The sequence below is a fragment of the Lampetra fluviatilis genome, chromosome 4, assembly GCF_964198595.1.
Source record: "Lampetra fluviatilis chromosome 4, kcLamFluv1.1, whole genome shotgun sequence".
Taxonomy (NCBI): domain Eukaryota; kingdom Metazoa; phylum Chordata; class Hyperoartia; order Petromyzontiformes; family Petromyzontidae; genus Lampetra; species Lampetra fluviatilis.
The window spans coordinates 980,102-994,864 of NC_136278.1; the positions used below are offsets into that span (position 1 = coordinate 980,102).

A 14,763-nucleotide genomic window follows, 5' to 3' on the forward strand; every position below is an offset into this window, starting at 1 on the left:
AAAGTAGTTTTTATCAAATTGAACAAATAAGTTTAAAAATTAAGCACCTATAAATCGCACTTGTGAGTACACAAGGTTGTGTCTGTTTTCACGTTCATCTGAACGTGTACGCACATTTTTTGACAGTGGGGGTCGGTGACGCAGTGGTTGTTGCACTCCACTGCAAACCCGCCGACCTCGAGTTCGATTCCCGCTCGTGACCAAAATTGGTGACGAATATCCTGAACCAGTGCTGGGCCTTACCCTAGGTCAGTTCAGCCTTAATACGAATATACTGGTGTTGTGTGTAACCATCATCCCTGGGGAGATAAAGGCGGCCGGGCATAGCGTTGGCCACCCACGTTCATAAGTGCTACTCGCGAAACGCACTTACCCCAAAGGTTATACAGGAGGGGCGGGGGGGGGGTCATTGTATGTCTGTGTACATGGCTAGGTACAGGTGTGTGTTTGTGTGCGTGCACACAGAGCCGCCTTCACCACCTGGGTCCACGTCGGTCTCCTTTTATTCACGCTTCTGGTTTCGCCGCTGCCAAATTCATCGCAGCTCCGCATGACCCCACATGCCAGAGGTCCCGGTCAAAGGTCAGGTCAGAAGTCAGAAGTCAGGGTTGAGGGGGTAGGATGTGGGGTTGTCAGGTTGGAGTCTGGGTGAAACCTAAAATCAGGGCCGAGCTGGGAGGGAGGGGGGGGGGGGGGTCCTGGTCAGACTGTCACGGTCAGCGTCACCCCCAGCGGTGCAACCCAGCGGCAGAGGCAGCACCATCACGATGACGACAGCGACGACGGCGGCAACAACGACGACGGTGACAACGACGACGCGAGAACGCGGTACAGACACACGGCAGCGCCAGGGTTACGGAGTTCGTCCCCCCACCCCCCATCCTCGCCATCCTCGCCATCCTCGGGGCAGGCCCCGTGGTGGAGCCGGGTTTGGCTCGAGTCGGTGCGGTTGTGGCGTGCTCTGCGGTTGTGGCGTGCACTGCAATGGTTGTTGTTGGTGCTGTCGACTCCACGCAAGTTCCACGGGGGTTGACCCGGTGCGGGTTGCCACGATCCCGCGGTCGAGCCGCTGCGGTTGAGTTGCGGCGTGCCGTCGGTGGCGCAGGGCGGTACCCGGCACCCCGGGCCGCCGCCCTCCAGCACGTGGGGACCGGGTTGGCGGTCGCACCGCCGGCGCTCGGTGCGGTTGCCGCGGTTGTTGCGGCTCGTGTGGCTCCTCGTGTCTCCCCCGTTCCTTCCACTTCTCCGATTCCCGTTTAAAGTTCGATTTCGTGTTCTCATAAAACGTCCCCCCACCGCCCCCCCCCCCCCACCGCCCCCCTAAAACAAATCTCACGATCACACATGTACAGTACATACACCACTATTTACAGCTCCCTCCGTCACCGCAGCTCGCTCGGGGTGCGGGGGCCGTCCTGGAGGTGGGAGGGTCACAGGGGCCTTGGGGGTGGGGGTCGGCGGGAGGGTGATGGGGCCCCCCAGGGAGTGAGAGGCAGGGTCAGTGGGAGGGTCTGGGGCCCCCAGGGAAGGGAGGCTTGAGATGGTCAGGGGGGGGGGGGCAATAAGGGAGAGACAGGGTCGGGGCCTTCACGAGAGGGAGAGGCAGGGTCAGTCGGAGGGACAGGGCCCCCATGAGAATATGGGGGGGGGGGGGAAGGGGGGGCGGGGACCCCCCTCCAGGGCCCCGCGGGGGTCCCGCTAGAGAGCGGAGGCGAGGGAGGCGACGGGCGCGATCTCCCCCTGCTCCTCGGCCCAGGGCTGGAGGTTCTGCAGCGCGAAGAGCGACGCGTTGTGAAGGCAGACGCGGTCGGCGGGGCCCCCCTCGCGGGCCCCCTGCGGCCCCCCTCCCCCCCCGTGCAGCGCCTTGGGGAACTGCACCTCCGCCTGCAGCTGCAGCAGCAGCCGGTTGGCCTGCTGCCTCTCGGCCTCGCGCTCCTCCGCCGTCTGACGTCTGGGCCGCCGCGTGCGCACGGAGATGGGGGCGCGGGTGAAAGGGTGACATGGGGCGGCATAGGAATTGGGGGGGGGGGGGGGGAATCGAGGAGAGAGGATCAGTGGGAGTAGAGTTGGGGTGCACATCATGCACACACGCAAGACGGACATTGGACGAGAACGATGAAGGAATTGGTGAGCCCCCTACTTTCCCCGTCCCCACGCCCCACACTTTCGCATCAAAATCTTGATTTAATCATCAGATTCTTCTCGTCATCCAGGCAACCCCCCCCCCCCACACGCACCTCCACTTGGTGCGCCGATTCTGGAACCACGTCTTGACCTGCGCGTCGGTCATCTTGAGGCCCTTGGCGAGGGCGGCGCGCTCGGCAGAGGCGAGGTACTTCTGCCGATGGAAGCGCTTCTCCAGCTCGCACACCTGCAGGCGCGAGAAGGACGTGCGCGGCTTCTTGCGCTTGGGCGGCGTGCGGTTCTGGTACGGGTGGCCCACGCGGCGGGGCACCGACAGCGGGGCCAGGGCGGCTGATGGGGGGATATGGGGGGGGGGATTCAGAATCTGAATATTTATCCTGGAGGAATCCGATGAGCCATGAAGCTCTTTTTGACATGTCCAGAAGGGGGGGCGGGTAAGAAGGTTTACACCAACAAACACGATTCGTGGTACAAAGTACAGTGTAAACAAATCGCCCAGACACAAATACAACTAAACCATCCCCATCCTAGCAGGCAAAGCCCACTCAGGTATTATTTTCCAGAAGCCACCTGGCCACAAATGCTATCTCAACAAAGTGGCCCATCTGGACATTTCTGACACCAAAATCACCTTAAATGATCTCAATGAATGTTTCTAAATGTGGAAGGAAAGAGCGGAGGACCCGGGGAAATAATGCACGCGACCACGGGGTTAAAGGGGAGAGGTCAGCCGTGGTTGGTCTGGGGGGGGGTAATGATTTGTTTTGAAATCGAGGAGCGCCACCGTGAGTCGTGGACACGCGTGTCTCGAGTATTCTTCGGCTGCTGCTGTAAATTGCCAAGTGACAAGCCTCGTCGCCGAGCTGTCACTTGTGGCCAGCTCGCTTCTGGCAAAGAGCTTTGCAGCTCAGCGGAGCTTGCCTGGTAAAATACAAACATTTATAATTTAGTTAACTCGTTTTTGAGGAGGGTCCTGCCTGCATTGGGTTTTATCTTAAGAAGTTTGCAGCCCATCAACGACGACGAGGCGTCGTGTTTATTGTCCACGTGGGAGGAGGGAACCGGAGCGCCCGGAGACGACCCACGCCGTGCGCGAGGTCGCAACAACACTCCATACAGATGGAAACAGATGGCGATGAGTCCACACTCTGCTGTACCGCCCTCTCCTGGCGAGCCAGGGTCACGGCTCCTGTTCGACGCCCACCCAAGGCGAGGAGGGAGTTTCACAACATCATCATCTGTCGAGGTGATCCACCAATCCCTCGCTGCTGCCTCCACAGCGCTGGGGCTACAGGCAGCAGCCACGTGAGTAGCGATGATGATGATGGTGGTGATTTGTTTCTTGATATGGAAATGAAACTCGACGTGTTCATCAATAGCAACACCGCGCGGGCGTATGCGTGCGTGGCCTTGAAAGGAAAATAGATATGAGGCGACGTTTCGGGCAATGACCCTTCAGAGCACATCATAAGCCGTGTTTCCTGTATGGCGTTATCTCAGCGATGTTCATGGGGAGGGGGGGGGGGTGCCTGGTGAGACGCCGCCCGGTACGGACAGGGGGGCTATGGGGTCAGGGGTGCAGCTGCGAGTGTAGGGGGGCGGTGGAGGGGTATGAGGGGTTCATATTTAGGGGGGGTCAAGCGGTCACGTGTGTCCTGCACTGGCAGTCCACTACAGTACTCTATACAGTACACTACAGTACTATTTACAGTACACTACAGTCCACTACAGTACTCTATACAGTACACTACAGTCTACAACAGTACTCTATACAGTACACTACAGTCTACTACAGTACACTACAGTGCTCTAAACAGTACTCTATACAGTACACTACAGTACACTACAGTGCTCTATACAGTACACTACAGTACTCTATACAGTACACTACAGTACTCTATGCAGTCCACTGCAGTACACGAAGCCCGGCACCCTGTTTACGTCACAGTTCCCTACTCCCTGCAATGTCACCACCACCACAACAACACAACAACAACACAACAACACAATGACGCGTCATGCACACTGCACCATACAATGTAACCGCAATGTTGTGCTAGACACTACAGTAAACAGCAACAGCATCGCCAGATGTACACAATTCAAACCATCACACGAAACACAACGCAGCCGTTAGACGCGACATGCAAACACAAGACACACACAGACGTGGTACTAGTTTTATCGACCCTGTAATGAAGATGACTGTGCAACGCAACGGTACACCACACACACAGTGCCGTATACACAACACAGTAAACACAACAACGCAGTTTAAACACCATGAGGTAACAGCAGGACTGTAAACACAACACAGTGTACACAACGCGACACAGTGTACACAACACGACACACAACGTGCCCATCGCTATTCACTCTACGTGTGGTGGTTTAACGCGCGCCAAGGGGGGTAATTGTACACACGTGCGGGTTGGGGACAGTGGGTCGAATGGGGACATGCTGCTGCTGCTGCTGTTGCTGGGGGCCAACGAGTGAGTCGGAGACGGCCCGTTGGGCAATTATGGGGCAGGGCAGTGATTGGCCGGGAGTTGTTGTTGAGTACAAGGTGGCGCCTCCAAGTCTGGGAATAGAGACAGGTGACAGCGGGGGCCGGGGGCGCGGGGCGTTAGGGGAGACACCAACTTATTAATTGGGAATTAATGAGGAGGGGGATAAATAAGGGAGCGTCAGCGAAAGATGAGGAGTTATGCTGGGAGCTGGACGGAGTCGGTCGGGGCAGAAGAGAAGAAGCGTAGAGTAGCAGTGGAGTGGAAGAAGTGTAGAGTAGCAGTGGAGTGGAAGAAGTGTAGAGTAGCAGTGGAGTGGAAGAAGTGTAGAGTAGCAGTGGAGAGGAAGAAGCGTAGAGTAGCAGTGGAGAGGAAGAAACGTAGAGTAGCAGTGGAGTGGAAGAAGTGTAGAGTAGCAGTGGAGAGGAAGAAGCGTAGAGTAGCAGTGGAGAGGAAGAAGCGTAGAGTAGCAGTGGAGTGGAAGAAGTGTAGAGTAGCAGTGGAGTGGAAGAAGTGTAGAGTAGCAGTGGAGAGGAAGAAGCGTAGAGTAGCAGTGGAGAGGAAGAAGCGTAGAGTAGCAGTGGAGTGGAAGAAGCGTAGAGTAGCAGTGGAGTGGAAGAAGCGTAGAGTAGCAGTGGAGTGGAAGAAGTGTAGAGTAGCAGTGGAGTGGAAGAAGTGTAGAGTAGCAGTGGAGTGGAAGAAGTGTAGAGTAGCAGTGGAGTGGAAGAAGTGTAGAGTAGCAGTGGAGTGGAAGAAGTGTAGAGTAGCAGTGGAGTGGAAGAAGTGTAGAGTAGCAGTGGAGTGGAAGAAGTGTAGAGTAGCAATGGAGAGGAAGAAGTGTGGAGTAGAAGAAGAAGTATAGAGTAACAGTGGAGTGGAAGAATACGTATCGGGTAGCAGTAGAGACGGAGAAGCTGAACGAGAGCGACAGTCGGAGTGAGACGTAGAAGCCGAGAGAGAGCGACAGTCGGAGTGAGACGTAGAAGCCGAGAGAGAGCGACAGTCGGAGTGAGACGTAGAAGCCGAGAGAGAGCGACGGCTGGAGTGAGACGTAGAAGCCGAGAGAGAGCGACAGTCGGAGTGAGACGTAGAAGCCGAGAGAGAGCGACAGTCGGAGTGAGACGTAGAAGCCGAGAGAGAGCGACGGCTGGAGTGGGACGGGGAAGCAGAGAGGGGAGTCGGGAGAGACGGAGAGAGAGAGGGAGGGAGGAACGGAGCGAGCGGAGAACGCGTTCAAGGGTGGCGGCGAAATGTGCTGTGTTGGACAAATAAAGTGACGACAGAAAAGAAAGAAGTTGTCCGCGTAAAGTTCAGCACTACATACGTAACAGAGCACTGCACTGTTACATACATCACGCCGCACATAACAACAGACAAAGATCCCCCGTGTAGCCTTAACAGACTATAGGGGCAAGTGTAGCAACACCTATGAAGGCCGGCACGGCACGCGAGGGGGTGGGTGGCCAGCACCACGCCTGGCCGCCTTTGTCTCCCCAGTGGCGATGTTTAAAGTTGAGTCGACCTAGGGGAGACCCAGGGCCGGTTCAGATAATCGCGCCACCGCTCTTCCTGACAGAGCGGTGCAGTACACAATGAGAGTGCGTGTCTGTGTACTAGTTAGACACCATGTGTATCTAGTTAGACACAACAACAACAACACCACGCAGACACAACAACAACACACAACAACACCACGCATAGACACAACAACAACACCACGCATAGACACACCACGCAGAGCTGCGGGCCACTTCGAATGTAGCCGCAATTTTTTTACATCGATTTATGTTTGTGAAATGTTTGTGATTTTCGCATGACGCAGCGGTGTTTGCTCCCATTATTCCTATTTGCGTTATTTGCTGTTCCAGTACTTTGTTGTTGTTGTTTTCGTGCCCCAGGCCGCCACTCGTAAATAAAAAGTCTCCTACTCTGGCCTCGTGAGTTCTCCACCTGGTTACACAAAGTAAACTTGAACTCAACATCCCACCCACTCACCGTCTCTCCCATCGGATCACCCACCCACCCACTCACCCACCCACCCACTCACCCACTCATTCACCCACCCACCCACTCACTCACCCACCCACTTACTCACCCACTCACTCACCCACCCACCCACTCACTCACCCACTCACTCACTCACTCACCCACCCACCCACCCACCCACTCACCCACCCACTCATTCACCCACCCACCCACTCACTCACCCACCCACCCACTCACTCACCCACCCACCCACTCACTCACCCACCCACCCACCCACTCACTCACTCACCCACCCACTCACCCACCCACTCACCCACCCACTCACCCACCCACTCACCCACCCACTCACCCACCCACCCACCCACTCACTCACCCACCCACTCACTCACCCACCCACTCACCCACCCACTCACTCACCCACCCACCCACCCACTCACTCACCCACCCACCCACTCACCCACCCACTCACTCACCTACCCATTTGCAAGTGCGACTCACTCTATCCTGGTATTCCGAGTGCTCATCTGGCTACGTAAAAGAAACTTTCACGTTGTGTACGTAACACACGAACTTGCCGCAACACACACACACAGTGTAGCTACCACGCGCGGTGCAACCAGCGTCGCAAAGTGGCGCAGTGTTTAATTGTATCGCGTTAGCTCCACCTTTCATGCCTCGATTATGTTTTAATTGTGTTCACGTCGTATGGAATCGCGTTGATGAAAGTGTTGTGTATTATATATAGGCCGGTAACACAAAGTCATCGCAAGCGTCGGTGTGAAGATCAGCTCACATTCCGTCTCCACGTGTCCGTGTCCACGTCCAAGACAAACGGGGGAATTTGACACATCCCATCAGCCCCCCGCGACCTTCTGGGAGTGCGGAACTTCAGCAACATGGATTCAAGAAAACTCGGGACTGGTCTCATCAGTAGATGATTCCGTGGTGTGTATTACAATACTCTACAGTATACATTTAATGTTGCGTTTAACTAGGGCCCTACTTGTTAACGAGAGGGTCCTTGCCTAAAACGTCGTGAAGTTCACCCAACATTGGTTCGAGCGAGCCCGACTCGACCGATGAGGCACCGAATGTCGAAACCGCTCCAGTGTTGTTCGTCCAGAAGCGAGTGCTGCTGGAATGACGACACTCCCAGAAGGCCGCCTGCGGGGCTGATGGGATGAGTGAACTAAACCAATCTACTGATGCGGAGAGACGGATGATGATGATGTCAAGAAGACGTTAATGGCTGCTTAGATATTTTGTATTATTAATCGCTGTGTACCGTGTGTTCAATCAACCAATCCGGTCGATAAATCGAGTACCAATTCGTGGTTGTGGTTACGTTGCGAGCAGTAGGGGGGTAGGGGCAGGGCAGTGAGATTGTGCTGCTGCACTACACTATGCTCCTCCCCACCTTGACCACGCTGTACCTGACCAGCGTGGTCAAGTATGGTCGAACACCCCCTCTCGACACACACGCGTGGGGGGAGGTCCTCATCCAGCAGTGGATTGGCATTGCGCCTGTATGCGTGAATGTGTTGATGTGTGTCACGTGTGTTTGTTGTGTTAAAATTGCATCGAATTGTGTATATTTCTTGTGTGTTGTCTAGCCCTGATGTGTGTATTGGTCCTTGTACACGATGCGTTGATTGCGTTCAGTCGATAAAACGAGTGCCACTTTGTGGTTAGTCGGTCGGTCAGTGGTTGTTCTATGGATCGACTCGTCCCGGCCATAGCAATGTGGAATGTCCCACCACTGCCTCAGGGCTCTGTCAGGCCGTGCAGCGTGGCGTTTGAGATGTACGTCGCTTGGTGTGTTTTGTGTTGGCTAATTGTGTTGTTTACGGATTGTGTTGTTTACTGATTGTGTTGTTCACGGATTGTGTTGTTTACTGATTGTGAGGAGGGGAGGTCTTGTCAAATATTTTTTTCCAGTAAGAGGGGCCGACGATTGCTTCTGTGTGTGTACTTTCCAAACGATTAATTTGCGGTGTAAATTTAAATATATGAAGAAAAAAACGGTGGCAAATGCGGATCTTGACACCGGTGCACACTTGCCCAACTCTTGCAGAATGACCTCACGGACTCTTTAACGTCCTCTGTGAGTAAAGCACTGTTTAATCCACGCAGCCCGCGGCAATGACTAGGGCGGCCGCTGAAGGTCGAACCGTGAACCCTCTTGGGCCGGGCCGCGGTTCATCTCGAGCCCCGGTGAGCGCCCCTTGTATATTAGGCGTTTTAATCATTCCCTGCGGCGTTCGTTCATTCATTCATTCATTCCCACTGGAGCCCACGACGACGGATCCCGTGACATAAATGTCTCCTTTCGATTTAAAGCTTTCGTGACTGCAGGGATTCATATTCTTGGTTCTTTCGGTAAAGTCACGTAGAAAGGAAATAATTGAATAATAAAAATAAAACATTAAAATAAGACAGACGCTGTCTTTCCCACAGCTCTGTTCTTCACCTGAGGACGGCTTGCTTGCGTTGTGGCCGAAACGTCGTGAGAATATTTGTATTATGTTTTATTATTTTATTATTTCCCTTCGACGCGACTTTACCGAAAGAACCAAGAAGATGAATCCCTGCAGTCACGAAAGCTTTAAATCGAAAGGATAATAATACTTTTGATTAAAAGCTTTCGTGACTGCAGGAATTCATATTATTTGGTGCTTTCGGTAAATAAAATAAAAACTACGATTTCAACCTTTCGTGACTGCAGGGATTCATAAATTTTTTATTATTTAATAATTTCCCTTCGACGCGACTTTACCGAAAGAACCAAGAAGATGAATGTCTCCACCACGTCTGCCTGCCTGCCTCGGTTCTGCGGTGACATGGCGGGATAAAGGGCGCAGTTAGAACAAACATGTGTTCTGCGGTGATATGGGGGGGGGGGGGCAACACGCATCGCTGCAGATCATCCTGTAATCCGCGTTATCTGCGAGTTTACTGCTCTTATACGCGGGGGGGGGGGGGGAACAAACAAAATAAAATCGCGGATAACCCCCTCGCGGATTATTGGATGAATGTGCCAGGCGGCGACTCCTCTTGTCCGCGATTCAGAATCGTGAAGGATTTTCGGAATCCGCTGCCGCTCCGCGTGTTGTGGGTCAAGTCGCGGAGAGACATCGCGGATTTTCGTAAGAAAGACGTCGCGGGTGAATGGGAAATTTCGCGGCACCCCTGCAGCTGTCGCCGATAATGACAACAACAACATTAAGAGTGGCGGATAAATCGTAATAACCTTGAATTAGAGAATTACAAAGATGAAGATCTCCCCCCGTGACGACATCCTCCTTCATACCAGACTGCTGCGGCAAGTGCCCTGACCGAGGGGCACCGATGTGGGCACAGCGTGAGCAGCAACCACGCCCCACCCGCCTTTGTCTCCCCAGCCCTTCGTGTTAACACAAACCCCACACGGAGCCGTTGAAATATTCGCTGGCCTTGAGCGGGATTCGAACTCGGGGCCGCCGGGTTCGGAGCCACCAGGCCTCTCCACAACACCACTAACATGACAACATTTACACACGCGCTCACACTTTATATATACACACGGTATATATATATGCTGCATATACACACACACATTGTATTTATACTGTATACACATTCACACAGTATATATACTGTATACACACAGTATATATACTGCATATACACATATATACACGCACAGTATATATACTGCATATAACACAGTATATATTGCATATACACACACATATACACACAGTATATATACTGCATATACACACAGTATATATACTGCATATACACACACATATACACACAGTATATATACTGCATATACACACACTGCATATACACACACATATACACACAGTATATATACTGCATATACACACACATATACACACAGTATATATACTGCATATACACACACAGTATATATACTGCATATACACACACATACACACACAGTATATATACTGCATATACACACACAGTATATATACTGCATATACACACACAGTATATATACTGCATATACACACACATACACACACAGTATATATACTGCATATACACACAGTATATATACTGCATATACACACACATATACACACAGTATATATACTGCATATACACACACTGCAAATACACACACTATATTTACTGCATATACACACACATATACACACAGTATATATACTGCATATACACACACAGTATATATACTGCATATACACACACAGTATATATACTGCATATACACACACATATACACACAGTATATATACTGCATATACACACACAGTATATATACTGCATATACACACACAGTATATATACTGCATATACACACACATATACACACAGTATATATACTGCATATACACACAGTATATATACTGCATATACACACAGTATATATACTGCATATACACACACAGTATATATACTGCATATACACACACACGTGTATATACCTACAACGGAAATACACGAGAGCAATGCAGCAGAGGCGATGGACGCTGCCGATAGATTTGACTCCGTTTCGTAATGAATGTATCGAGTTATGTTGCATTTATTATGCGTGTGTGTGTACGCGTTCTGCTCTGAAAGAACAATGGTAAACTGTAAAAGCCCTAATTAAGAAATCGATAATTGCTGCATTTGATTAATTATGTAATTCCGTTGCCTTTCCATCGACATCACGGTACACACGAAACTGCATTGTACACAATTTAAAGACACATTTAGTTATATATACACACACACATGCCCACATTACAAATATAAAGATCCGTTTGGGGAAAGTGCTGTTAGCGACCGCCTATGAAGGCCGGCACGGCACACGAGGTGGTGGGTGGCCAGACACCGACCGCCTTTGTATCCCCAGTAGCGAGGTTAGTACGCTGTACCAAGTGCTCATTTGAGGCCGGGTCGACCTAGGGGAGGCCCGGAACCGGTTCAGATAATCGTCACTGGTGTTGGCCGGGAGAAGGAATCGAACTTGGGTCGATGAGTTCGTAGCGCAGCGCGCTAACTCCTACACTACCGCGCCTCTACACATTGCACACACAAAGATCCCCCGTATAGCCTTTCACAGACTGTTGGGACAAGTGCTGTTAGCGAGCACCTATGAAGGCCGGCACGGCACACGACAGCAGTGAGCGGGAATCGATCGCGGGTCGCCGAGTTCATAGCGCAGCGCGTTACCCGCTACACTACCGCTCCCCCCACACACACACATACACACACATACACACACGTACACACACGTGCACGCACATATACACACATATCCACCCACAAATACAATATATGCGCACGCACAAATATACAAAACACATCATCAACTATACACAGACAGCCACATTACGCCCTTGTGTGCGTTTACATATATACGTGCACACACGTGCGAGGAGCGGTGGCGTGGTTAGCGCACCACGCTACCAATACGGCGATCCGATTTCGATTCCTGCTCACGACCAATAAACAACAGCGGCCCTGGGCCCTCCTCTAGGTCGACTCTGCCTTTAAATGAGTACCTGGTGCAGTGTATAAAGCATCCGCTACGTGGGGAGACAAATGCGGCCGGGCGTGGTGCTGCTCACCCAGCCTGTCACGTGGCACAGTGCAGCTCGCGAACAGCACTCAGCACTTGACCCAACAGTCTGTGCAAGGCTACACGTGGCGACATTTGCTCTTTGCAATGCACTACACGTGTGATGGTATATATATACAGTTTATATATACACAAAGTATATACACACACAGTATATATATACACAGTATATGCTAAGTATACCCAGTGTGTGTCTTCGGCATATACAATGGCAGCATAATGCGTAAGCATCGGACACATTCACGATCATCATCGCAACTCACAATGGTGTCCGTTACATTGGCGCGGACGATTTGCTCGCGAGCAGCACTTGCCCCAACAGTCTATTGAAGGCTATACGGGGGACCTTTGTCTTGTGTCCGACACGGTGTGATATATTGTGAGTATTAGTAATGCAAAGGCGTTCATCAATCCACTGCTGGATGAAAGTGCTCTCCAAGCTGTCGGTCGGGTGGGGGGGGAGCTTATCTGACCTCACCACGCGGGTCGCTTGTGGGGTTGGTGACACGCGGCGAGTGGAGTCGAGAGAAGCCGCACGTGTGTGTAACGTGTGTGTGTGTGTGACGTGTGTGTGTGTGTAACGTGTGTGTGTGTGTGTGACGTGTGTGTGTGTGTGTAACGTGTGTGTGTGTGACGTGTGTGTGTGTGTAACGTGTGTAACGCGCGTGTGTGTAACGTGTGTGTAACGTGTGTGTAACGCGCGCGTGTGTGTAACGTGTGTGTGTAACGTGTGTGTAACGTGTGTGTAACGTGTGTGTGTAACGTGTGTGTGAAACGTGTGTGTAACGTGTGTGTAACGTGTATGTAACACGTGTGTGTGTGTAACGTGTGTGTGTAACGCGCATATGTGTGTAACGTGTGTGTGTGTGTTTGTAACGCGTGTGTAACGTCTGTGTGTAACGTGCGTGTGTGTAACGCGCGTATGTGTGTAACGCGTGTGTGTAACGCGTGTGTGTGTGTAACACGCGTGTGTGTGTGTGTAACGTGTGTGTGTGTGTAACGAATGTCCGTAACGAGTGTAGGTAACCCGTGTGTGTAACGCGCGTCACACACACGGAGGGAGGTTAATGTACCGCCGAATACCGTCCGTGCCTCTGGTACACCGACTGGAGTAAGGGGGCACAGCGTTAGGTACAGGGCAGCACTTGGCCACAGAGAGCCGCAGATGCACTCTGGATGTGGTGTGCCGGCTGCGGAGACATCCCCCCGGTGGCGCGCGCGTTGTGGACGAGCGACGCAGGCGGTCGCGAACGGACACGGGCGGAAGAGCGACCTCTAGCAAGAGAATAATAAATAGTGCGCAGAGAAGAAGCAGCAGTCGGGAGAGACGGGAGAGACGGGAGCGTGCAAACAATCATCCAGGGAGAGGGCGGCGGGGGGTAGAGGCGGGACGCGGAGATCAGAGGGCAGGTGACGAGTTCAGTGGCCCCCACGGGACGGCGCTGGGTGACGGTGGAGGAGAGTGGCGGGGTGGCAGGCGAGGTATGGAACGCGGTCCGAAAGCGGGTCCGCCACGGGAGATGGAGCGGTGAAATGATCTGTGGCGCAGGTACTGGGTGAATCATGATCATTATTATTATGAAACATCGCGTGATCGTGAGAGGTGACAGCGGTGGTGGCGGCGGCTTTGTTCGGGCCTTCATCCAGCAGCGGATCGACCATGGTTGTTGCTGCTGCTGCTGCTACTGCTGCCGATGACGACGACGACAAGGGCTCGTGTGATCTCGTGTCTCACCGCTCAGCCGCTCCTTCACGAATCTCCGGTTCGACTCCATCCACGGGAAGGGCAGGGCGATGCCGTGCCCCAGGGGCCCACCGCCGCCGGGGATCCCAGCGGCGAGGGGGCGGTGCGCGGGCACCCGGATGAGCCCGGCCCCCGCGCCCTGGAGCCCGAAGTGGCACCCAGGAGGTATTCCGGGGTGCTGGTGGTGGTGGTGCTGCTGCTGCTGGGAGGGGTGGTGCGGGAACGCGTGGTGCTGCGCGGGGCTGTAGGGGCCGAACGCGGGGGGCGAGAGGGCCACGTATCCCCCCGCCGCCCCGTGGACCATCGGGCTCAGCAGCAGCTCGGCGTGGTCGCAGGGGCCCCGCGCCGTCGCGGTCGGGTCCCCTCCCGTCGGGGTTCCCCCTCCCAGGATCTGGTCGATGCCGAAGCTGATGGGTTCTGGCTGCGGGGACGCGGGGCTCGGGTGGCTCAGGGATTCCGACTCCATGGCCCCCCAGGGGAGAGGGGACGCGCCCGGCTCGGGGATGCGAGAAGTCCGGGGGAGCCCGGGGACTCGGGGGTTCAGGGGGTCCCCGGTGCCGGGGTCCGTGCCTCAGGGGTGAAAGGGTCCGGGACGGCCGCAAAGACAGAATCCGAGGATCGAGGTCCGGCACCTCGAGCGTGCGGGGACTCGGGATCAGAGGATGTGCGGAATCTGCGGCACGGCAACGGAGAGGGGCTTCGGGGGTCCAGGGGGGTTGTTTCGGGGGTGGGGGGGGGGGTCCGGAGGACTCAGGGGCTCGGGGTCCGGGTCCCCGTCC

The 14,763-nt window shown here is 53.6% G+C and overlaps 1 protein-coding gene across 1 annotated transcript; it reads right to left on the reverse strand.

The window, feature by feature from the left end:
- Positions 1 to 1,517: 1,517 nt before the first annotated feature.
- On the reverse strand, positions 1,518 to 14,450 carry LOC144931243 (T-cell leukemia homeobox protein 2-like). Its single transcript, XM_078855047.1, has 3 exons — positions 13,976 to 14,450; positions 2,238 to 2,475; positions 1,518 to 1,951 (listed from the first exon to the last, which is right to left on the reverse strand). Exons 1-3 carry the CDS (start codon positions 14,448 to 14,450, stop codon positions 1,699 to 1,701), a joined length of 966 nt encoding a protein of 321 aa, XP_078711173.1. The 3' UTR covers positions 1,518 to 1,698.
- Positions 14,451 to 14,763: the final 313 nt, after the last annotated feature.

Coding starts and splice junctions, on each gene's coding strand:
- LOC144931243 (XM_078855047.1), bottom strand. CDS start 14,450: ATGGAGTCGGAATCCCTGAGCCACCCGAGCCCCGCGTCCCCGCAGCCA. Junction 2,476..13,975: donor CGTGAAGGAGCGGCTGAGCG/GTGAGACACGAG, acceptor TCCCCCCATCAG/CCGCCCTGGCCCCGCTGTCG. Junction 1,952..2,237: donor AATCGGCGCACCAAGTGGAG/GTGCGTGTGGGG, acceptor GCGGCGGCCCAG/ACGTCAGACGGCGGAGGAGC.